The sequence below is a fragment of the Mustelus asterias genome, chromosome 29, assembly GCF_964213995.1.
Source record: "Mustelus asterias chromosome 29, sMusAst1.hap1.1, whole genome shotgun sequence".
Taxonomy (NCBI): Eukaryota; Metazoa; Chordata; class Chondrichthyes; order Carcharhiniformes; family Triakidae; genus Mustelus; species Mustelus asterias.
Genome location: NC_135829.1, coordinates 3,453,653 through 3,479,679, shown reverse-complemented (window position 1 = coordinate 3,479,679; position 26,027 = coordinate 3,453,653). Strand labels below are relative to the sequence as shown.

At 46.2% G+C, this 26,027-nt stretch overlaps 2 protein-coding genes across 5 annotated transcripts in view; one reads left to right on the top strand and one right to left on the bottom strand.

The window, feature by feature from the left end:
- Positions 1–1,657: 1,657 nt before the first annotated feature.
- On the bottom strand, positions 1,658–7,097 carry senp8 (SUMO peptidase family member, NEDD8 specific). Of its 2 annotated transcripts, none has more exons than XM_078199918.1 (2): positions 6,961–7,097; positions 1,658–2,893 (listed from the first exon to the last, which is right to left on the bottom strand). In XM_078199918.1, exon 2 carries the CDS (start codon positions 2,884–2,886, stop codon positions 2,251–2,253), a length of 636 nt encoding a protein of 211 aa, XP_078056044.1. In that variant the 5' UTR covers positions 2,887–2,893; positions 6,961–7,097; the 3' UTR covers positions 1,658–2,250. The 2 variants fall into 2 exon arrangements, with proteins under 2 accessions (XP_078056044.1, XP_078056045.1); XM_078199919.1 differs by having other exon boundaries at positions 1,658–2,992; positions 6,961–7,057.
- Positions 7,098–7,287: 190 nt separating this feature from the next.
- Positions 7,288–26,027, top strand: part of myo9aa (myosin IXAa) — a 298,687-nt gene continuing 279,947 nt past the window's right edge. For all 3 annotated transcript variants that reach the window (XM_078199938.1, XM_078199939.1, XM_078199937.1), the window contains exon 1: positions 7,288–7,488. The gene's annotated coding sequence lies outside the window, so the exon portion shown is untranslated. The remainder of the gene's footprint in view (positions 7,489–26,027) is intronic.

The window sequence follows — 26,027 nt, the reverse complement described above, 5'->3', positions numbered from 1 at the left end:
ATATCACTAGGCTGTCGCCTCCCCATTCAGGGTCACTATTATTTGTAGTAGCTTTTTATTCCAGATTTATTTATTAAATGAATTAAAATTCACGAGCTGTTGTGGTGGGATTTGCACTCGTGTCTCTGGAACATGAGTCAGGGTCTGAGGATTACTGGTCCAGTAACAGAGTAAGAAGTTTAACAACACCAGGTTAAAGTCCAACAGGTTTATTTGGTAGCAAAAGCCACACAAGCTTTCGAAGCTCTAAGCCCCTTCTTCAGGTGAGAGGGGCTTAGAGCTTCGAAAGCTTGTGTGGCTTTTGCTACCAAATAAACCTGTTGGACTTTAACCTGGTGTTGTTAAACTTCTTACTGTGTTTACCCCAGTCCAACACTGGCATCTCCACACCAGTAACAGAGGCCAGGCTCTGCTTCCCATTGTGCTTTTTGAAACTTCGGAGGGCCTCGTTGACTGACCTTGTTGGAGCTTTCACTCCAGGCCATTCTTTTCATAGGAGAAATTTATCAACGGAGTACATTTTTACAAAGTTTGTTTTCACAAATCCCATTTTAAATTGTGATGTTAATTGATTCAAGAAAGTGTAGTGAGTTTTTGGGCATGGAAGTGCCACAGCTTGGCATAGAGGGCATGAGATGGATGTGTCTGGGGTGTATTTGGAGGATACAGGGGATGTGAAGGGTCAGTGCTGGAGGGCCTTGGCGTTTTCTTTTAAATCACCAGGACTAAGTCCCAGGGCACTGAGGAGGGTCTTTTAAACAACTCACCTTGACACTTGGCAGCCCCCCAGCTGCCTCTGCTTTTCTTCCGGGGTTGGTTGGCCTGACTCCAGCTCGCACCCCAACCGCCAGCAATGAAGATTCCACCTTGGCTAAGTTTAGTTTATTTAACAGTGTCACAAGTAAGGCTCACATTAACACCGCAATGAAGTTACTGTGAAAATACCCTAGTTGCCACACTCTGGCGCCTGTTCGGGTTACACTGAGGGAGAATTTAGCATGGCCAATGCACCCTAACCAGCACGTCTTTCAGACTGTGGGAGGAAACCGGAGCACCCGGGAGGAAACCCACACAGACATGGGGAGAACGTGCAGACTCTACACAGACAGTGGCCCAAGCCGGGAATCAAATCCTGGTCCCTGGCTCCTGGTCCCTGGCACTGTGAGGCAGCGGTGCTAACCACTGTGCCATTTCTCCCGAGGCAGGTGGGCTAAGCCAAGAATTTTCCTGACTCCCTCCACCACCAACGAGGATGAAAATGAACGGGAGGCGAACAGAGCGATAGGAACGACATATCGGTGCAGGCTTGGTGGGCCGAAGGGTCTGTTCCTGTGCTGTATTGTTCTTTGTTCCGGAAACTGCTGAATGAATCACAACATTGGCACAAATCTTGCGAAACTCAGTGAGACGGGAAAGGCAAGGGTCTTGGGTCCTGGGGCAGGACACCATCAACACTGAGAAAAGTAGAGAGAAAAACCAGGAAACAACCAGATGACACCAAGTGTAGGGTTTTAAAAGCCTGTGGGATTGAAAGGGGTGTGGATGACTGAGGGAAATGAAAGGTTCCATAGTTTTTAGGCCCGAGGAAGGAATGAGTTAAAGCTGGAGAAGACCCCACAGGGAGATTATTCCAAGAACAAAATAATGAGTGCAATACTTTTGTTAACTCAGTTTCTATTCTGATGTTCAATAAAACAAAGTTTTCAGATTCGAGGAAAACATAAAGTAACAGCAAAAACCGAACAAGTCAGATTAGTTTCACTTGAGTATAATTCAGTCACAGATGAGTGGAAGAGATGCACAGCACCATAACATGTTGTCAAATGATGGGATGCTGGTTAAAATGTAGTGAACGTGATGTTGTTAATCCCACCATCCTCCTCCAATGCACCAAGCAGCACAGAAGACCTGGATCAAATGGTTTTGTGTAAGGCGTTGTGGCATGTTCTAGGAGATCAGAGTATGTCATTGCAAGTACTTCCATGAAGTTAGCTCCATGCTGTATCAACAAAGAAGCCCCAGAGAAAGTGGGAGGCATGGGGGAAGCGAGGTTCCCCAGCACCCTTATGGGTGACATGTCTCCCAACATGCAAAGTACACCTGGCCTTCATCGTCCAGCCTGGAAAAGTAGCCCAACCGTGCAAAAGGCAATTCCTTCTTTAACAAAACTAAAGGTCTATCTCAATACAGCCAGCTAACTCATCCAGAAATCAAGGTACACATTTACTCAAGAAAGACACAATGAAGTAATCATTTCTTTGACAAATGTTCGATTAGTCTTTTCCAGCTGGATCTCTTCTGGGTGATGTAGGCTGGGGTGACGACCACCACTGGTGGCCTCTGGTCCCTCCTCAGGCACCGCTCGCACAGAGCCTCTGTATTGCACATCACGTACATCCCGCAATCGTAGCTGTTCTTCTGGACTGGTGCTGACTGCTCAATGAAAGGCACTTCACGTTTGGTTCCCAGGAAGTGTTGCAGCTTCCTCGCTATCTGCCGGGCATGGCTTGCGTTCATATTGCTGCAGGAATCATAGTGGCTGAAGCAGTTCTCATCTCTGTTGTAGAACAGCAAGCTCCAGTGAGACCCACCGGCTGTCTGAACAGAGTTGTCATTGACTGCAAGGAAGACCAAGCTCTTCTGTGCCAGTGCTAGTGGCTCCAGGAAGATTGCCAGCTCCTCCTGGCTGGCCATGCACTTAATAAACTGAGTAACTTCAGGGCTGATGAAGCAGGAGCTGTCCAACAGCTCCTTGTACTGCTCATTGGCAAAGTATTCAAAGGCAAATGCTATGATGTGGTCATTAAGCCAGTTAGGTGGGTTGAGGAGTGAGAGATCTGAGCGTCGTATTAAACTGTCATGGTAGCTCAGTATCACTGGATCCATGCTGTTCCTGCAAACAAAATAGACACTTTAGGTACCAAAGCAAAATGCTGCGGATGCTGGAAGTCTGACAGAAAAGGCTGGAAATACTCCGCAGTTCTGGCAGCAACTGTGCAGAAAGAGAAACAGGGTTAACATTTCAGGTCTGTGACCTTCGGGGCGGCACGGTGGCACAGTGGTTAGCACTGCTGCCTCACAGCGTCAAGGACCTGGGTTCGATTCCCGGCTTGGGTCACTGTCTGTGCAGAGTCTGCATGTTCCCCCTGAATCTGCGTGGGCTTCCTCCAGGTGCACCGGTTTCCTCTCACAGTCCGAAAGACGTGCTGGTTAGGTGCATTGGCTATGCTAAAGTCTCCCTCAGTGTACCCGAACAGACGCCGGAGTGTGGCGACTAGGTGATTTTCACAGTAACTTCATTGCAGTGTTAATGTAAGCCTACTTGTGACACTAGTAAATAAACTTTTTTCATCAGAAATAGAAATGGAATAAGTTTTGTGCTAGTGAAAGGGTGGAGACTGGAAAGAGGGAAGTCCTTGATAGGGTGGCCATCAAGAGTTGAGACTCCGATGCAGTAATGGAGGAGCGTCAGAAATTATTCCACTTCTAAGATGTGCGGGTTAGGTGAATTGGCCATGCCAAATTGCCCCTTAGGTGTCAGGGGGACTAGCTAGGGTAAATGCATGGGGTTGTGGGGATTGGCCCTGGGTGGGATTGTGGTTGGCGTAGACTCGATGGGCCGAATGGCCTTCTTCTGCACTGTAGGATTCTAAGCTGCGCACACCCTGAATTGGAAATAAGTCGCTGTTCCTTGCCCTGAAATTTAATTGGGCTGTTTGCAACATCTGATCCTGCCATCACAAATTCTGTCATGTTCCACATCTGTAACATTGCTCAACTTTGCCTCTTGCACAGCTCATCTGCTGCTGAAACCTTCATCCATAACTTAGGTCTAGATTTCAATATTCCAACACAATTCTGTTGGTCCCCCACATTCTATTTACACACATTCTGTGTGTAAAATGGAACTTATCTAAAACTCTGCTATCTGTGCACCAACTCATAGCAAGTCCCACCCACTGTACTGATTGACAGCTCAGTGACAGGCCATGAAGCCCCACCCACTGTACTGATTGACAGCTGTGACAGCCAACACAATCCCACCTACTGTACTGATTGACATCTGAGTGACTGACTCTACATTTACAGCTGTGACAGGCCACACAGCCCCACCCACTGTACTGATTCACAGCTGTGACAGACCATGAAGCCCCACCCACTACACTGATTGACAGCTGTGACAGGCCATGAAGCCCCACCCATTGTACTGATTGACAGCTCAGTGACAGGCCTCAAGGCCCCACCCACTGCACTGATTGACAGCTGTGACAGGCCACATAGTCCCACCCACTATACTGATTGGCAGCTGTGACTGGCAGCACAGCCCCACCCACTGTATTGATTGACAGCTGTGACAGGCCACATAGTCCCACCCACTGTACTGATTGACAGCTGTGACAAGCAGAGCCCCACCCACTATATGATTGACAGCTCAGTGACAGGCAGCACAGCCCCACCCACTGTACTGATTGACAGCTCAGTGACAGGCAGCACAGCCCCACCCACTGTACCGATTGACAGCTCAGTGACAGGCCACAAGGCCACATCCACTGTACTGATTGACAGCTCACTGACAGGCAACACAGCCCCACCCACTGTACTGATTGACAGCTGTGACAGGCAACACAGCCCCACCCACTGTACTGATTGACAGCTGTGACAGGCAGCACAGCCCCACCCACTGTATTGATTGACAGCTGTGACAAGCAGAGCCCCACCCACTGTATGATTGACAGCTGTGACAGGCAGCACAGCCCCACCCACTGTACTGATTGACAGCTGAGTGACAGGCAGCACAGCCCCACCCACTGTACTGATTGACAGCGGTGACAGGCAGCACAGCCCCACCCACTGTACTGATTGACAGCTGTGACAGGCAGCACAGCCCCACCCACTGTACTGATTGACAGCTCAGTGACAGGCCTCCAGGCCCCACCGAGTGCACTGATTGACAGCTGAGTGACAGGATATCAGGCCCCGCCCACTTCACTGATTGACAGCTCGGTGACAGGCCACATTGCTCCACCCACTGTACTGACTGACAGCTCAAAGACAGGCCACAAGGCCCATCCACCGTACTGATTGACAGTTGTGACAGGCAACACAGCCCCACCCACTGTATGATTGGCAGCTGTGACAGGCAGCACAGCCCCACCCACTGTACCGTTTGACAGCTCAGTGACAGGCAACACAGCCCCACCCACTGTACCGATTGACAGCTCAGTGACAGGCAGCACAGCGCCACTCACTGTACTGATTGACAGCTGTTACAAGCAGAGCCCCACCCACTGTATGATTGTCAGCTGTGACAGGCAGCACAGCCCTACCCACTGTACTGATTGATAGCTCAGTGACAGGCAACACAGCCCCACCCACTGTACTGATTGACAGCTCAGTGACAGGCAGCATAGCTCCACCCACTGTACTGATTGGCAGCGGTGACAGGCAGCCCAGCCCCACCCACTGTATGATTGTCAGCTGTGGCAGGCAGCACAGCCCTACCCACTGTACCGATTGGCAGCTCAGAGACAGGCAACACAGCCCCACCCACTGTACTGATTGACAGCTCAGTGACAGGCAGCATAGCTCCACCCACTGTACTGATTGGCAGCTGTGACAGGCAGCACAGCCCCACCCACTGTATGATTGACAGCTGTGACAGGCAGCAGAGCCCCACCCACTGTACTGATTGACAGCTCAGTGACAGGCAGCACAGCCCCACCCACTGTATGATTGACAGCTGTGACAGGCAGCACAGCCCCACCCACTGTACTGATTGACAGTTGTGACAGGCAGCACAGCCCCACCCACTGTACTGATTGACAGCTGAGTGACAGGCAGCACAGCCCCACCCACTGTACCGATAGACAGCTCTGACAGGCAGCAGAGCCCCACCCACTGTACTGATTGACAGCTCAGTGACAGGCAGCACAGCCCCACCCACTGTACTGATTGACAGTTGTGACAGGCAGCACAGCCCCACCCACTGTACTGATTGACAGCTGAATGACAGGCAGCACAGCCCCACCCACTGTACCGATAGACAGCTCTGACAGGCAGCACAGCCCCACCCACTGTATGCTTGACAGCTGTGACAGGCAGCACAGCCCCACCCACTGTACTGATTGACAGCTGTGACAGGCAGCACAGCCCCACCCACTGTACTGATTGACAGCTGTGACAGGCAGCACAGACCCACCCACTGTACTGATTGACAGCTCAGTGACAGGCAGCACAGCCCCACCCACTGTACTGATTGACAGCTCAGTGACAGGCAGCACAGCCCCACCCACTGTATGCTTGACAGCTGTGACAGGCAGCACAGCCCCACCCACTGTACTGATTGACAGCTGTGACAGGCAGCACAGCCCCACCCACTGTACTGATTGACAGCTGTGACAGGCAGCACAGACCCACCCACTGTACTGATTGACAGCTGTGACAGGCAGCACAGACCCACCCACTGTACCGATTGACAGCTCAGTGACAGGCAGCACAGCCCCACCCACTGTACTGATTGACAGCTGAGTGCCAGGCAGCATAGCCCCACCCTCTGTACCGATTGACAGCTCAGCGACAAGCAGTGTAGCCCCACCCACAGCCTGATGATTGACAGCCACCAAGATGGTTAGACCCCGCCTCCTAACAACCCCGCCCCATCCGGATGATTGACAGCTCGTGTCAGGTCCCGCAGCCTCGCCCCCCAGGTGGATGATTGACAGCTCCAGTGACAGACCCGCCGCCCCGCCCCCAGGTGGATGATTGACAGCCGCCAAGAAGGCCAGGCCCCTCCCCTCCCGGCGGAGTGCGATTGACAGCCGAACCGTCAATACAACTTCTGAAGTGAAGCGGAGCCAGCCAAAACGTCCCCTCCCCCCCCCCCCAAAAAAAGGAAGTTGATCGTCCAAACGAACTAACAACATAATTCGGAGACTAAACTGACGGCTAATAAGTGATTACCCTGCCGGCCAGAGGGCCGCTCCACCTCGCCGAGCGCCACTAACACGCACACCGCCGCTTCATATTGGCGAGGGCAGTCACTGCTGTAAAGTGTGGCGGGGCGCGCGGGCGGGGAGGAGCTGCACTTTGCGACAATGCCGTGGCCCCGCCCCCCCACCCCGGCTGGCTCTCGCGCCGGCAGGTGGCGGTGCGTGCCCGGCTCCCTCCCTGGCGCGCCTGCGCAGCCCCTCGCGGCTGCTGTTCCCCAACACCACCACCACCGCCCTCCCCGCCCCCCCTCCCCCCCCCGCCACATTGAATGGGGGCCGCCGTGGCGCATGCGCGGCTGGGCGGGAGGCTGGCTCGTGCCAAACAGAAGATCGGGAGGGAGGCGCGAGCGAGAGGGACCGGAGGGGAGTTCGGTGACCGGAGGCTTTCCTTCACACGCAGCGGGGGGGAAAGGGGGAGGAAAATCCTCCCCCCCCCGAGCACCATCGGCTGGAGGCGAGACCCACACTCGGCGCCCTTCATTATCTCTTCTGGGCTGAGGTGAGTGAGAGAGCCGGAGCGGGAGCGCCCCGAGAAGCCGCAATCAGTGCCGCGCACCCCGCCAGGCTCGCGCCCGCGCTCACGGAGCGCGCCCCCGACACGCCGGGACCGCGGGCGTGCGCCCGGACACCTCCCCCCCCCCCTCCATGGTGGGGGGGGGGGGGGAACACTGTGCCCACAGGGACATGTCTCTGCCCGGCACACTGCCCTCAGGGACATGTCTCTGCCCGGCACACTGCCCTCAGGGACATGTCTCTGCCCGGCACACTGTGCCCACAGGGACATGTCTCTACCTGGGACACTGTGCCCACAGGGACATGTCTCTGCCCATGACACTGTGCCCACAGGGACATGTCTCTACCCGGGACACTGCCCACAGGGACATGTCTCTACCTGGGACATTGTGCCCACAGGGACATGTCTCTACCCAGGACACTGTGCCCACAGGGACATGTCTCTACCTGGGACACTGTGCCCACAGGGACATGTCTCTACCTGGGACACTGTGCCCTCAGGGACATGTCTCTACCCGGGACACTGTGCCCACAGGGACATGTCTCTACCCGGGACACTGCCCACAGGGACATGTCTCTACCCGGGACACTGTGCCCACAGGGACATGTCTCTACCCGGGACACTATGCCCACAGGGACATGTCTCTACCCGGGACACTGTGCCCACAGGGACATGTCTCTACCCGGGACACTGCCCACAGGGACATGTCTCTACCCATGACACTGTGCCCACAGGGACATGTCTCTACCCAGGACACTGCCCACAGGGACATGTCTCTACCCGGGACACTGTGCCCACAGGGACATGTGTCTACCCGGGACACTGTGCCCACAGGGACATGTCTCTACCCGGGACACTGTGCCCACAGGGACATGTCTCTACCCGGGACACTGTGCCCACAGGGACATGTCTCTACCCGGGACACTGTGCCCACAGGGACATGTCTCTACCCGGGACACTGTGCCCACAGGGACATGTCTCTACCCGGGACACTGTGCCCACAGGGACATGTCTCTGCCCGGCACACTGCCCTCAGGGACATGTCTCTGCCCGGCACACTGCCCTCAGGGACATGTCTCTGCCCGGCACACTGTGCCCACAGGGACATGTCTCTACCTGGGACACTGCCCACAGGGACATGTCTCTGCCCGGCACACTGCCCACAGGGACATGTCTCTACCTGGGACACTGTGCCCACAGGGACATGTCTCTGCCCATGACACTGTGCCCACAGGGACATGTCTCTACCCGGCACACTGCCCACAGGGACATGTCTCTGCCCATGACACTGTGCCCACAGGGACATGTCTCTACCCGGCACACTGCCCACAGGGACATGTCTCTACCTGGGACACTGTGCCCACAGGGACATGTCTCTGCCCATGACACTGTGCCCACAGGGACATGTCTCTACCCGGGACACTGCCCACAGGGACATGTCTCTACCTGGGACATTGTGCCCACAGGGACATGTCTCTACCCAGGACACTGTGCCCACAGGGACATGTCTCTACCTGGGACACTGTGCCCACAGGGACATGTCTCTACCCGGGACACTGCCCACAGGGACATGTCTCTACCCGGGACACTGTGCCCACAGGGACATGTCTCTACCCGGGACACTATGCCCACAGGGACATGTCTCTACCCGGGACACTGTGCCCACAGGGACATGTCTCTACCCGGGACACTGCCCACAGGGACATGTCTCTACCCATGACACTGTGCCCACAGGGACATGTCTCTACCCAGGACACTGCCCACAGGGACATGTCTCTACCCGGGACACTGTGCCCACAGGGACATGTGTCTACCCGGGACACTGTGCCCACAGGGACATGTCTCTACCCGGGACACTGTGCCCACAGGGACATGTCTCTACCCGGGACACTGTGCCCACAGGGACATGTCTCTACCCGGGACACTGTGCCCACAGGGACATGTCTCTACCCGGGACACTGTGCCCACAGGGACATGTCTCTACCCGGGACACTGTGCCCACAGGGACATGTCTCTACCCGGGACACTGTGCCCACAGGGACATGTCTCTACCCGGGACACTGTGCCCACAGGGACATGTCTCTACCCGGGACACTGTGCCCACAGGGACATGTCTCTACCCGGGGCATTGTGCCCACAGGGACATGTCTCTACCCGGGGCACTGTGCCCACAGGGACATATCTCTACCCGGGGCACTGTGCCCACAGGGACATATCTCTACCTGGGGCACTGTGCCCACAGGGACATGTCTCTACCCGGGGCACTGTGCCCACAGGGACATGTCTCTACCTGGGGCACTGTGCCCGCAGGGACATGTCTCTACCCGGGGCACTGTGCCGGCAGGGACATGTCTCTACCTGGGGCACTGTGCCCGCAGGGACATGTCTCTACCCGGAACACTGTGCCCGCAGGGACATATCTCTACCCGGGACACTGTGCCCGCAGGGACATCTCTCTAGCTGGGACAGCATTTGATCATATCGGGATTTGTGCCCTGGGATAGCCTCGTGATGCCACGATGCCAATACCTGGGAGGTATTGGCATCATGATATTGTCGCCGAGTTAGTAATCCAGGGACCCAGGGTAGTATTTGGGGAACTGGGTAAACGGTGAAATCTGGAATTAAACCATTGTCGATTGTCGTAAAAACCCATCTGGTTCACTAATATCCTTTAGGGTAGGAAATCTGCTGTCCTTACCAGGTCTGGCCTACGTGTGACTCCAGACCCTCAGCAAATTTGTTGACTCCCAAATGCCCTCTAAAATGGGGAGCAGTTAGGGAAGGGCTATAAATTCTGGCCCTGCCAGCGATGCCCGCATCCTGTACATGAAATTAAAAATCATTTGTGTCAATTATGGCAGGGCGGGGCATCAGGTCCTGTTGGACAACCTGCGCAAGCAGGAGTCCCCTGCTTTCAGAGACAGTCCAATTGGGCACATCTGCACCCAAGAATGAGCCATGGTATCTCCTCCTTTGTGCCAGTGTCAGTTTCTGTCTGATGCTTTTGCATGGTGCCTGGAGACATTTCAGTTTACCCTAGTCCAACGCCGGCATCTCCACATCATGACATTTCAGTTGTCAAGGTGCAAGTTGTCCATATTTGCATTTTGTGGTTGGAGTATTCTTGTTGTGCTTGCAGCAACTGTCGTCGTACCTGTGATGTTACCAGCACTGTAATTAAAAATGAGCACCACATAATACCATTGTGCCAGTGACAGACTTCCAGTGTATTCATGCCAGCTACGATCTGTGATGGTACAACACGGTATGACTCATGATGCAGTTTTGCAAAGTGACTGTGACTTCAATTTAATTAGCACTCTTTTTGATTTAACATAATCTGAGCTCATCTTAAATTATAACCGAGTGGTGTGCTGAAGGAAATTGTCAGTTGAAGGAATTACGCTTAAAGCAAAATATGATTGAAATGCAATAAATGGTTTGTTGCTTTTGAGTTACAAGGCTTCCTCCAAAGAAGTAGGAGGTGAAATAGATGGTGCTATCACTTTGCAATTTGTGGGGGATGGAATTGACTTGGAATAAATGCAACCCCAGCCTGTGTAGCAGGTGGTTTTACATTTGCACTTAAGAACATCTTTTTATCAAGACGCATTGAAATTTCTTATTGTTACGTTGTTGTTTGACAGACCTCTGCTGCAGGACGTTGTGTTTCAAGGATCCATTTTGCTTAATGCACATGGAGATGTCTTTGAAGGTTGAAAGGCAATGTAATTGGTAAGACAGATATGAAGACTGTCATCCGACAGTATCTTAGAATGTGGTAATAAATCTTCTTTTGAATCTGCTTTGAAAATGTAGCCTAATGTTAAAAAGGCTAAGGAACTCTTTACTGTCAGCAAACCTTTGAAGAACTGTAGCGTGAGATTATTTTAGACTGTCCTCTTGAACAATCAAACGTACCCAGCAGTTTCAAATGTTGGTGGTGTCTGGAGAGAGGATTTTAAGTTGTACTGGGATTGTGTTGATCATGAGAGTAATTTGAATTGAATTAACAGTAACAAACATTTCTGTAAGAAGTCTCACAACACCAGATTAAAGTCCAACAGGTTTATTTGGTATCACAAGCTTTTGGAGCGCTGCCCCTTCATCAGGTGAGTAGCACTCACCTGATGAAGGAGCAGCACTCCGAAAGCTTGTGATACCAAATAAACCTGTTGGACTTTAACCTGGTGTTTTGAGACTTCTTACTGTGCCCACCCCAGTTCAACGCCGGCATCTCCACATCATGGCTACATTTCTGTAACACCTTTAGCATGACACACCCCAGTGGGCCTTACAGGTGCGTTGTCAAACATAATATGACGCAAAGTCACACAAGGCAACTGAAAACTTGGTCAAGGACGTAGGTTATAAGGAGGTGCCTTTGTGAAAAGAGATCATATACATTCGTATTGCACAGCGCTGAGGCATGTTTCAATGTGATTTTTCACTTATTAGCTGAACTATGACACAGAACGTGGGGGAGCAGTTATGAAGAGACGAGAGAAATTCTGGATTTTCTTGAGTTGGAAAGATGGAAGAGTGACTTGATGGAACATTCAGTAATAATGAGGATTATAGTAATGTTGCTTCCATTGGTCATTAAGATGATGACAAGAGAGCACAAATTTAAGGTAATTGCAAGAAGGTTTGAAGGGGAAGATTTTTAATGATCTTGGGAGAGATGGCTAATATGTGAAATTCTGTGCCACAAATAGTTGATGACATGTCCTATTAAAATGTAATTCAGTAAAAAAGGGGAATAGTGAAGCGTGTGAAAGTGAGCAGGAAAGAAAGCTTTATTTAGCTGACAATTGTGGAGGTAAACACAGTGGCAATTGTGATTGGCTATGTGCTGTAAAATTCTGATTCCAAGTTGTCCAAAATTGAAATTGTTAAAGGTGTTAAGTTTATTAGCTTGTACAAATTAAGCTACCCTTTGAGATTGAAGTGCGAAAAAAGTAACAAAATGTGTTCTGATGAAGGGTCATCCTGACTCGAAATGTTGGCTCTATTCCCTTTCCAGAGATGCTGTCAGACCTGCTGAGTTTCTCCAGCTTTTTCTGTTTTTGTTTCAGATTCCAGCATCTGCCGTATTTTGCCTTTACCCCTGTTTAACTTTGTCTAGGTGCTTATTAGAACAACTGTGTAAGTACCAAAGATTGTGCTTGTTGTATTGCCATGTGGGATACACACGGATAGCTGTTATTCCCAGGATTTGGCAGAAGAGCTTTTTCTGTTTCCTGTCGTACGCAAATATTGTGAAGTTGCAAAATTGGGTTTACCTACCCTCGGTGGGAGCTTTTTAAATTGCTGTTGGGAATTTCCTGGGAAAATTGTGTTTGTGAGGTTTGGTGGTACTTGTATTTTCTCCCCACCAACCCCTATGTAGTTTTCATCTTCATTAATTTATTAGTATCCTTCTGGGGATTATCAGAAAGTTTTTGCTTTTTTGCTGATTGGAAGATGGATGTTTCTATGTACAGACAGTGAAGAGTGTGCATTTGTGTATTTTTTTTATATATAATTTATATCTATTTGCAGACTGCATGAAATTGAGATGATCTTACATTTTGCACACGGTGTTCTATTGCTTTTGAAATCTGGAGGATGATCATTTGTTGCTGAATGCACTGCAGAGGGAGAATCAAATCATTCATCAATTGGGATTGCTGGTGCATCATACTGTTATGATATGGGTTATTGTTATGATATGGGGTTGATTCAGAGATTGGAATTCTAAGACTGTATGTGCTGTATTTTGAATCTGTGGATACATACTGGTACCACATAAGCTTCATTTAGAGACCAGGATGCTTTTATTGCAATAGGAGACTGCGTACATTTCACTCTGAGAATGGAATTATTGTATATACTGTGTTCAGACTGTTGAAATGTTGTTGCTGCTCGTGCCAGAGTTAGATGTTTCATTGCATTCTTGGTTTACATTAGAATGGATGAAGGAGAAAGAAAGACTTGTATTTCCATCACAACCATAGGATGTCCCAAGTGCTTTACAGCTGATGAACTACTTTTGAAATGTAGTCACTGTTATGATGTAGAAAGCCTGACAGCCAATGTGTGTACAGCAAGCTCATGTAAATAGCAGTACAATAGTGATTAGATTATCTGCTTTTGTGATGCTGATTAAGAGATAAATATTGACTAGGGCACCAAGGAGAACTGCTCTGCTCTTCTAAACAGTGCCTTATTGCATCCATTGAGATGGAATCACCTGTCTCATCAAGAAAACAGTACCTCTGATAATTTATCACTCCCTCAGTACTGCACTTGATTTTTGGACTGAAGTCCTTGAGTGGGGCTTGAACTTATCATCTCCGAACTCAGAAGTGAGAGAGTGCTGCCAACTGTGTGCAATTCTGGTCACCCTATTATAGAAAGGATATTATTAAACTAGAAAGAGTGCAGAAAAGATTTACGAGGATGCTACCGGGACTTGATGGATTGAGTTATATGGAGAAGCTGAATAGACTGGGACTTTTTTCTCTGGAGCGTAGGAGGCTGAGGGGTGACCTTATAGAGGTCTATAAAATAATGAGGGGCATAGACAAGGTAGATAGTCAATATCTTTTCCCAAAGGTAGGGGAGTCTAAAACTAGAGGGCATAGGTTTAAGGTGAGAGGGGAGAGATACAAAAGTGTCCAGAGGGGCAATTCTTTCACACAGAGGGTGGTGAGTGTCTGGAACAAGCTGCCAGAGGTAGTAGTAGAGGCGGGTACAATTTTATCTTTTAAAAAGCATTTAGATAGTTACATGGGTACGATGGGTATAGAGGGATATGGGCCAAATGTGGGCAATTGGGATTAGTTTAGGGGTTTTAAAAAAAAAGGGCGACATGGACAAGTTGGGCCGAAGGGCCTGTTTCCATACTGTAAACCTCTATGACTATAACTGAGCCACAGCTGACAGCTAGTACTGTACATATTGTGGAAGATGGTAGAAGAACTTAATTGTCTTGAACCTGAGTTGAATGCTGTTTCTGCATTGCATTTAAGTATAAGTTATTGAGTCTGTACAATACGGGCACTGTAACCTTTTGTTAACCCTTTGGAAGGTGGGCTTTACTGTATACAGACTGGACACCCGGTTACAGCCAGTAGTATACACCAGATTGGTCAACGCACCTGCCCTCTTCTAATATCGTGTAAGGTTTTAGTATAGCATAATGTGTGATGTTTTGAAATTATGCTGCTGTACTCTGCCTGTGCTGTCAGGTATTGATGCTCGAGATAACTATCCTTAAAATTGCCAGGTTAAAGGTAATCCACTTAGAAGTGTGAGGGAATATGTGAAATGCTGGTGTGCACAATGCTTGTACAATGTCTACTTGAGTTTGGGAAAGGCATCTGACCATACAATTGTAAATCCTTAACCTCCAAACATATGTTGTATCTGGAGAGACCATTTTCAGTTCTCGAACACCAGAATAAATTGTTGATGATTACAAGACTTTCACGTATGAGCACAATTTTGGATGATGGATTAGAAGTAGCACACAGGAAGAATATTGGTACAGCAGTGAATGTTTTGGCTTGAGTATGAATTTTCCTGTGATGTATTAGTTACAATACAGTAAATAAGCCTAACAATGTTGTTCGGATTATATTAAATGGTTGGTTATCTTCTCATTGGGTAGTTAATTTTAGGTTTGTATTTTAATGATAGATGGTATTGTTGCATACAGTTTTAAGCCTGAATTCCTTTTGTCCTGGCAGCAGCAATTCTATGACTTAATCTAGGGATAAGCATGTATTTTCTGCCTAATCTGGTTTCTCATGTGCCATTTATGTTAATATATAGAAGCATTATGGAAAGTGAAAAAAAAATACAAGGCTGATACCGGAGCTGAGAGAGTACAAATATGCTGGCTGAGGTTCTTTTTCCCTAGAAAAGAAAAGACTGAGGTGACCCGACAAAGGCCTTATGAGGGTAGACCTGGAGAAGACACTTCCACTTGTGAGGGAGTGCACATCTTGGGGCTGTAAACATAAAATTGTCATTAATAAAATGGAATAAAAAGTTGAGGAGAAACTTCTTTACGAAAAGATTTGTGGAAATATGGATTTCGCAACCAAATAGATTGGTGTGACACAAATAGCACAGATGCAATTAAGGGGAAGCTGGAAACATTCTGAGGAAGGGGGAAATGGATATATTGATAGGGTAAAATTAAATAAAAATCATAGGCTCATTTTGAGCATAAACACAGGCGTAGACGACCAGTTAACTGAGTGGCTGGTTCCTGTGATATAAATTCTATGTATGTAATGTGCTCCGTGTTACAAAGCTTTTTTTTAACTTGCTTATCCCAGTTGTTATAATTTTATGTTATAGTTTTAGCTTGTTACATTAATTGAACTTTTTTTCCTAGTAGTTCAAGCAGTCCCTAATTTGTAGGCTTGAGTTTCTTGCTGTCAGATCCTTCAGCTAATTGACGGCCATAATCTGATGTTTCCGAAGTGGCAGTTGTGGTCAGTAGGTAGCACACGCCTCTCTGTGGCCCGTAGGTAGCACACCCACCTGAGTCAGATGTGAGTTCCAGAAACCTGAACATAGAAATCTGGTAATGCATGACAGTGCCAAGGGAGTGCTGCATTGTTGGAGGTGGTGTGTTTTAGATGAGACATTACTGAGGCCCAAACTGTTCTCTAGCTGGATGTAAAAGATCACATGGTACCGTTTCAAAGAAGCATCCCTGATGTTGTGGCCAATATTTTTCCTCTCAACTGATGTCATCAAAAAAAACAGATGACCTGGTCATGATCACGTTGTAGCTGATGGGAGCTTGCTATGTGCGGATTGGCTGCAGATTTTCCTACATAACAATGGCTACATTGAAGAATGTATTTCTGGTTGTAAAGTGCTTTGGGGCATCTTGTGGAAGACATAAATGCAATTCTCAAAGTTTTCCCTTTGGTATAATTTCCAGACACGCACAGCCTTCCCTACTTTTAATCTGCTTGTTTAAATCTCGTGACCGCTTGAATTGTGGGAAAGAGATCTTGAACAAATGGATGGCATCACTTGATTATTCATTGCATCAGTGAGAGCTTTGAATCCTTTCCTTTATGAAGCAACAAGAAGAACTTGCTGTTTCCAGATCAGATGGAGTGCAGATCAATGATTTGGTTCCGAGGAGTGTTTTTGAAATAAAAATGTCAAATGAGTTCTTTTGCCAGAGTCAATGTTCAAGACATTGGAGCTTTCAGCATTTGTGCAACATTCTTGTCTTGTCCTAAAATTTGTTTGTGCTGTTAGTTTTCTCTGCCAACTCCCCCTCCCTCTTTTCTGGAAGATATTGACCCTTTTTGCTGTGGTACAGATCCATTATTCAAATTGCACCCTCATGGCAAGCCGAAGCAACCATTATTATGTGGGTCAAGACCGTGAATGTTGACCATTTATTTCATTATGGATTGAATGGAACTCTGATACAAGAATGCTTGTGTAACTACAGTGTTGCTGCAGTATAAACATACTCTGAAAGATGCCTGGTGTTTACTGGCTGCCTCATTGAATGCTGAAAGATGACAAGTTAATGAAAACGCTGCTTTTGGAAAGAAATAGATGCAATATTATATTTTCTTAATAAGCAGCAAGTTTTTTACACAGAGGGTGGTGGGTGCCTGGAACTCGCTGCCGGGGGAGGTAGTGGAAGCAGATACGATAGTGAGTTTTAAGGGGCGTCTTGACAAAGACATGAATAGAATGGGAATAGAGGGATATGATATGGTCCCCGCAAGGGTAGGGGGTTTTAATTCAGTCGGGCAGCATGGTCGGTGCAAGCTTGGAGGACCGAAGGGCCTGTTCCAATGCTGTAATTTTCTTTGTTCTTTGTCAGATATGTGACCGCAGCAAAGGTGATGCAAGATATTTTTTGGCTAAATTCTTTGCGAGTAATGTTTCAATGTTAAAGGGGCTATTTTCTAAAAATAGATCATGGTTTTTATTGGAGATTTACATTGACATTGGCTCCTGAAGTCCTGAAATGTGCAGTAGTGATATGAGACCTGCTGATGAAATTGTTCAGAGATGGACTTCTTCAGCGATTTACAGGCAGTTTGTTATTGGGTGAAGTTGAACTATTCCGTTGATGAAATATTCTCACTTTTTGTCATCAATTTTCTAACCTCTGCTCTGTGACTGCTAACTTGAGCAGTGGTGCAGTCCCACAGATACCAACATTGTTGCTGGTACTTCATGTGGGAGTTCAACAGGGGATACTGACGGACTGTCTAGCTGTCAGAGCTTCACACCCAAATGTGATTCTGTATTCATCTAAGACATCTTTCAACTTGTGAAGAAATCCAACTTATTGTTGCTGATTTCCACATTTATATGCTTTCCATTAGGAATTAGCGAATTCTGGACGTGATAACCATTTCATGGACAGTGCCACTGAAGCCAAGTTTGATACCACTGGCTGTGTTCATGTAACTCAGTCTAGGGATGGAATCTGGGACCTTCCTGCTGTGTGTGTGGCAGTTCTGTATTGGGCAGTGCACTATGAAGCTGACTGTATTTGAGGACCAGGATCTGAAATTTGAGACTAAGGGTAATTGTTTAGCATGTGATCGCTGTATTCCTCTAAGCTTCAGAGACTTGGACAACCTACTGCAGGCACCTCAAAGCACTGGCGAAGTACCCACTAGTGGTGCCTTCATAATCCCCTCCAAACCTGGTGGCAGGAAAGGTAATCTAACTGCAGCATCCTCTCCCTAGCCCTATATTAAGGCATTAATCACTCAAAACTAGGTCTGCTGGGTGGGCCATGAGCTTCGTATGCCTGACACCACACTCCCAAAACAACTTGGCTACTCTGAATTGGACCGCAGCATTAAAATCACAGGAGGGTAACAGAATTGCTTCAGGGATGTTCTCAAAGCTTCCCTGAAGAGATCAAACATCCCGGCTTTGACAAAGGGTCATTTGGACTCGAAGCGTCAGCTCTTTTCTCTCCTTACAGATGCTGCCAGACCTGCTGAGATTTTCCAGCATTTTCTCTTTTGGCTTCAGATTCCAGCATCCGCAGTAATTTGCTTTTGAACATCCCTGCTAACTCTTGGGAGCCCCTGGCTTGTGACTGACCAAAATGGTTTATTTGGGGAGGTACCAAACACATTGAAAGACTTCATTGAGAATATACAGAGGCAAAAGAGTGCACAAATCTTCAAACAGCTCATCTACCCGGCGTTCAAGCACTGGCTGTGCCGCATGTCGATGCGTCTGCAGATCATGCATTGGACTTAACAACCATCTCATAACCTCGTGGAAGCAAGTCATCCTCAATCCCGAGGGACTACCTGAGAAGAAGAGGTGAAACTGAGTGTTGGGGCACATGGTTATTTGTTTCTGTGCCTTTATTAAAAAAAGCAAATAGTGACCACCTTTGGTTCACAAAACCAAATCTGAAAAATATCCACAATGGAATTCATTGCACCTCACCCTCACTTGTAGATGCAGATTGTATATTATTGAATTTAAGATTTTTGATGCAGGCATACTACCAATCTTATACAATTCATAATCATTATTAGCTAATGCTAACTCTTAGTTAATAATATTAAACTTTCTCTTTTGTTTAATGTAACATTTCTTTTGGATGTCTGTCAACTGGCAGCCCAGAGTGTTATCACAAAGTGGATAATTACACTGTTGCTTCAGGCCCTGACAACAGTTACAGGATTTGAAATATAGAGTCATAGAGGTTTACAGCATGGAAACAGGCCCTTCGGCCCAACTTGTCCATGCCACCCTTTTGTTTTCAAAACCCCTAAGCTAATCCCAATTGCCTGCATTTGGCCCATATCCCTCTATACCCATCGTACCCATGTAACTATCTAAATGCTTTTTGAAAGATAAAATTGTACCCGCCTCTACTACTACCTCTGGCAGCTTGTTCCAGACACTCTCCACCCTCTGTGTGAAAGAATTGCCCCTCTGGACACTTTTGTATCTCCCCCCCCCCCCTCACCTTAAACCTATGCCCTCTAGTTTTAGACTCCCCTACCTTTGGGAAAAGATATTGACTATCTACCTTGTCTGTGCCCCTCATTATTTTATAGACCTCTATAAGGTCACCCCTCAGCCACCTACGCTCCAGAGAAAAAAGTCCCAGTCTATTCAGTCTCTCCTTATAACTCAATCCATCAAGTCCCGGTAGCATCCTAGTAAATCTTTTCTGCACTCTTTCTAGTTTAATAATATCCTTTCTATAATAGGGTGACCAGAATTGCGCACAGTATTCCAAGTGTGGCCTTACCAATGTCTTGTACAACTTCAACAAGATGTCCCAACTCCTGTATTCAATGTTCTGACCGATGAAAGCAAGCATGCTGAATGCCTTCTTCACCACTCTGTCCGCCTGTGACTCCACTTTCAAGGAGCTATGAACATGCACCCCTAGATCCTTTTGTTCTGTAACTCTCCCCAACGCCCTACCATTAACTGAGTAAGTCCTGTCCTGGTTCAATCTACCAAAATGCATCACCTCGCATTTGTCTAAATTAAACTCCATCTGCCATTCGTCAGCCCACTGGCCCAATTGATCAAGATCCCGTTGCAATTGGCGATAACGTTCTTCACTATCCACTATGCCACCAATCTTGGTGTCATCTGCAAACTTACTAACCATGCCTCCTATATTCTCATCCAAATCACTAATATAATTGACAAATAACAGTGGACCCAGCACTGATCCCTGAGGCACACCGCTGGTTACAGGCCTCCAGTTTGAAAAACAACTCTCTACAACCACCCGGTACCTTGTGGTACCTTGTCAAAGGCCTTGCTAAAGTCCATGTAGACAACATCAACTGCACTGTCCTCATCTACCTTCTTGGTTACCCCTTCAAAAAACTCAATTAAATTTGTGAGACATGATTTTCCACTCACAAAGCCATGCTGACTGTCCCTAATCAGTCCTTGCATCTCTAAATGCCTGTAGATCCTGTCTCTTAAAATACCTTCCAACAATTTACCCACCACAGATGTGAGGCTCACTGGCCTGTAGTTCCCAGGCTTTTCCCTGCAGCCCTTTTTAAACAAAGGCACAACATTTGCCAGTCTCCAATCTTCAGGCACCTCACCCGTGACTATCGATGATTCAAATATCTCGGCTAGGGGACCGGCAATTTCCTCCCGAGCCTCTCACAACGTCCTGGGATACACTTCATCAGGTCCCGGGGATTTATCTACCTTGATGTGCTTTAAGACTTCCAGCACCTCCTTCTCTGTAATATGTACACTCCTCAAGACATCACTATTTATTTCCCCAAGTTCCCTAACATCCATGCTTTGTAACAAATGCATCATTTTAAATTAGGAACATAGGAAAGGAGCAAACCATTTAACCTTCCCATCATTCTATTGGATCACGGATGAACTGTACATCAACTCCATTTGCCCAACTTTAATCCAAACCCTTGCAAAATAATAATTTGCCTATGTGAGTCTTAAATATCAGTTAAGCCAGGGAGCGAAATCTTGATTTTCATGACCAATTGTATAACCTGTGTATTATTTTAGGAATTTCTGTGAATTATAGTAGTAGGCTTGTGTGAAATTTTCATATTTTTCCCACTTGGATTCTGAAAGACATCTAGCAGCACAAAAATGCAGTTGAAAAGTTGCCTGATTGCTTTCAGTTTTTAAATCCCACTCTTCGATTCTTCCAGGTTGTAAATTTATAGAAGCTTGCTTTGACAGCAATCATGTGGCCAAATATTCTGAAATGTGCCCAAGGCTCCTCCATGTTCCTTGAAGACAAAATGTATTTGCGTAGGGAAGATGTATTGATCTGGCTTGGATGCATCATATCTCTCAGCCACTTCCAGACAACAATAGCAGCTTGCATTTGCACCAGTTGTTTCTTTGACTGTTGGTCAAAGAAACAAAGCAGCTGAGCGTATTTTTGGAGGATTTCTGTACTTTGCCTTAACATCCTGTGTAAGGCACATCCTGTGAACATTGGGTGTGTAATTGAAATAGCTTCTCTTCATTGTTGGGTGTGTGATGGAGACACATGGTCTAATTATAGCAACAAGAGCAGCACTTACTAGAGCCATCCAGAAATGTCTGAAAACTTCCAGCTGGAAAGTACTGTTTAAATATGTCAGAGATGTAGTAGCTTATTTGTTTATTGGCGCACTTTTTGTGTACCAATATATATTTTGTGGAGTGTCTATTTCATGTTCTTCCATTTTCGCATATTTATAACTGTCATTCTGTCCCCTCTGGCCAAATGTTTTCCTGTCCCCAGTATCAATCTACCTCTCTTGCTGTCCCTTGATGCAGTGTACTCTATTATCTTGGTTTATATCTTGCTGTCTCCATTGAAGAAGGGTGAGAACTGCAGCAAAATATTTATTGACCCTGTAAAATTCAAAAGTTGGTAATGTTGTGCTATGGTGCGTGTGGTTATGATCAGTCTTTTCTTAGCCAACATATTGATCGATCGTACAGCTAGAAAAAGCTGAAACTCAAAGATATTGCACTGCTTGTGCAAAGTTACTTGTCGTTACCTACAGCTCTCCCAATTTACAGTTGAATTGAGTAATCTCTAGTCTCCTGGCATTTGCTACTCAGCATAGAACCACTGGAACCTAAAGCCCAGTATTTCCATCTTTCTTCAGCCAAAGACTGCTGTATATTTCAATGTTATTGTATTTAGGCTGAGCCGCTGTCAGAGAAGCAATATAGTAAGGTTTATAAAGCTGTAGGAACAATCCAAAGACCTTGTTTTAAAATTTTATTAAGGCTGAGTAAGTCTGTAATGTTTTCTTCCCCAGCCTGAGAATTTACTTTATTTGTAAGAGCGCTTTGTTATACTTGTTAAGAATTTTGAATGAGTTCTAACCTTTTATGATTTCAGCGTACAGTGACAGTGGCTTTTATATCATGGTGCATTTACGCAGAGATTTGGAGAGTTGATGGCTAGGATGTGATTTGTCTATTTTGCTTCTATAATGGGGTATTAGTATAAGTGATGCAAACTGCTTTAGAGTGATATGTGCCCTCGGGCTCTGCATTCCCATGCATCAATTTGTCCTTGTGCTCCTGATTCTTTTGGTGAAATGGGCTGTAAATAATCACTGAAAATGATCTGTTTTTTTAAAAAGGTTGTACTTATCTCAGTTTTGACTTTGCAAGAGCTTGTTGCTGAACACACGGACTATCTAGGATAATGTTTGCTGTATTTCCTTCCATTGGATTACAACAACTTGAAATCACTGTTATTGTGTTTCCGTGTGATACATTATGAAATTCCAGTCGTCTTCCTGGTCTCAAAACTCAGCCAAATCTATATTTCTCCAGATATCTGCTTGTACAATAGGTTATGGACTAGGGAGCCTTACAGCTGAGCCTAATTACTAGATAGAGATCAGGAATGAGAACCCATAAATCCAACTAATTCACCCTTGCATGAAGAGTTGCCCCACCCAAATCAGTTCATTTAATCCAAATTCTGGGATCGTCTCATCTGAATGCCTTGGTTATGCACCACTATATGCTTTCGTTATGCACCACATGATGCATTTGTGCCAACATATTTCTGTTTCAATCGCTAGCTCTGATACTACATGCTTTACAATACTTCTTTATATAAAATCTTGTTGCCTCCCTAGATCTTGTATGTTTAATCTTCCTTCCTTCCAGATCCCTTTCAATAATTCTGTTTTTATTACTCCGCCCCATAACTTTTTAATTGGTTTACTTCCATTAATTTAACCTTATTGTTTGGTTAAAATAATTCACTTCACAATGAATTTGCTCTAAAATGTAAAGATGTGTGGTAAACTCAAACTATTTGATTATTGAATAGGGTGGATGTTTGGTAGAAGTATTTTAGGGTAATGGTAGAGGGTGACAAATAGATTCATTATGTATAGTGGATACTCAGTGACATGGCATGAGGCATCTGGAATAGGGTCTGTGCCCATTATTTTGCTGATTCAGTAGCTCTGTTAAATGAGATAGCTAATGAGAACATGAGCAAATTATTTTTGGGTAAGTTAGAGCAAAATACTACGGGTGCTGGAAATCTGAAATAAAAACAGAAATGCTGGAAAAACGAGAGAGAAACAGAGAGGGCCTTCCCAAAAATGCACGGCATATTGGCTCAGGTGAGAAAACTGGTGTGAAGCTCGCAGGCTTCACTCGCCGTATTAAACAGAACTTTGTGCATTTTAAAAAGAGATTACTGTCACTGGAGGGCTGACGCCCTTCTGGGTGTGAACCTGGTCACATCACGGTCGGAGAAGATCACAAACCGAGATCTCGCTGGTGCAAATCCCGTTTTGGCCCTCCCGTGAGATTAATGGGCCATTATGGACTTGCGGCGGTCATGGCCGGAGTGAACAAGTCCGTATGACTCTTTTAGAGTTAAAGAGGAGAAATGTGATGGATTTTAGGCTGTTTTAAGAGGGGTTGTAGCAGGTGGAGCAACATGGAAGGTCAATGATAGGTGGGCGCTGAGGAGAGATTTGACAAAGATGTCATGGGCACAACACAAGGGGAGTGTTAATGGCTACATTAGTGACTAAAGAAGGTGGCATAAAGGTACGGTAACAATATTTTTGAGCCTTTATCTGTGCTGTCAAGTCTGTTAGCACAAATAGAATTTTTTTCCCTCCCCATTCATAAACTGATGTACTTTGACCTATTTAATAGGAAAGCACATCTGAATTCAGCACAGTATTTGCTCAGTCACCTTTTTCTTGAAAACGCCCTGCTACAAAATGCAGTCATCCAGTCATTGTAATTAAGAATTTAAAAATTTTGTCATCGCATACTTGGGGATTGATTCATCTCCCCCACTCTGCTGAAGGTGTTTGTGGTAGTTTCATGTGCTGACTGTTATATAATGCAACACCAAAAGTAACCATTTATTCATGGATTAGCCCAGCAAGTGAAGGCCAAAAGGTGAATGAAGGACGTCACAACTAAGCTGGATCCTATCATCAACCCAAGTCCGCTTCCCAGTAGCAGTCTGGACTTTGAGAGCTGGAATTCTGGCTCTTTTCCTTTCCCCATGTCGAGGTTTGTGAAGCACCCGGTATCTCAAAATAGAATTTGAACCAGGATTTCTGATCTCTGGCAGTAGTTTTACATAGAATGAAATAGTTTCATTCCATGTTGTAATATCTATGGACACCACCACCACCACCACCACCCCCCCACAATCAGCCCATGTTGGTATTTATTTCCCGTGTGAGCAGTCTTTCTTGTCACACGTCCCTTTATTCCTGCTTAGTTTAACCACCTATCTGACTTATTAAATATTGATTGTCTCTGTTTCAATCACCATCCCGACTTATTTCACAGCCTCTCAGCGGTCTTTAGGTATAACCTCTCCCTCTTGTTCTGGAACGCTCTATCACAGAGATGCTTCATCAGTTCATAATTTTAAAACGGTTCTATCAAATCACTCTTTCATCTCTTCTGTTTGAACAAAACAGCTCCAAATTTTCCAGTCGTTTGTATTTGCAGTTCTTTTGTATCTGGCATCATCCTGGTGAATCAGTGCTATATCCTCACATCTTTCCTATGTTGTTAGGCCTGAAAATGCATGTAGCCTCTAACTGTATTCACTTGTATTTTGAACACTTCTCACCAGAAAACCCTTTATTCGATTATCTTTTTTAATGACCTTGTCCACTTGCTTTTAATGTCCACTACACATTACCGTCCCCCATTCAAAATATAATTCATTTAATTTTTTACTTTTTTTTCAACCAAAATGTTCCACCTCTCGCTTGCTGATGTTTGCTATTATCTTTCCATCCAGTAACCATCTCTGTATCCACTTTGGGTTCTCAGAATGATTACACGGCAAATTTGGACATTAGACCTTGACATTTCCAGTAGGCCCGTGCGGACCTCCGAAGCAGTGGTTGAAATAAACTGGCGGCATCAAAGTACTCAGCAGGTCTGGCAACATCGGTGGAGAGAGAAACAGAAATAACATGTCAGGTCAACTTCCTTTCAGCAGAACTAGAAAATGTTAAAAAGGTAACGGGGTTTTAAACAAGCAGAGGCAGGGAGAGGATGGAGAAGAGGAAAGGATATAAGAAACCAATTAACTGTTTCTTGTGTTTAACCACAACGAGCAGGATCACTTAGTGGGACAATAGTAGGAGTATCTCTTGTTGAAAATACACCCTTTAGTTATCACTCTGTTCCATTATCAGTTGAAATGAAATGAAAATCATTTTAGGCTGTATTGTGGCGAGGGCTTGCCACTTGAATGGACTAATGGAAGAAAATTGCTGATTTTTTTTTAAGCTGAGGTTTTTTTGACACTCAAAGTAGTTCAACTGTTGCAAGTTATTTAATTGAATATATGTTTAACTTTCAATAGCCTTGTGAGTGTAGCGTGTAGACCATTAATTTTGTACAGGAGAAGGGAGATGTGTTTAGAAGATTAGTTTATTCATTCAAGGGATGTAGATGTTGGTGGCTAGTCCAGCATTTGTTGCCCCATCCCTAAATGCCCTTAA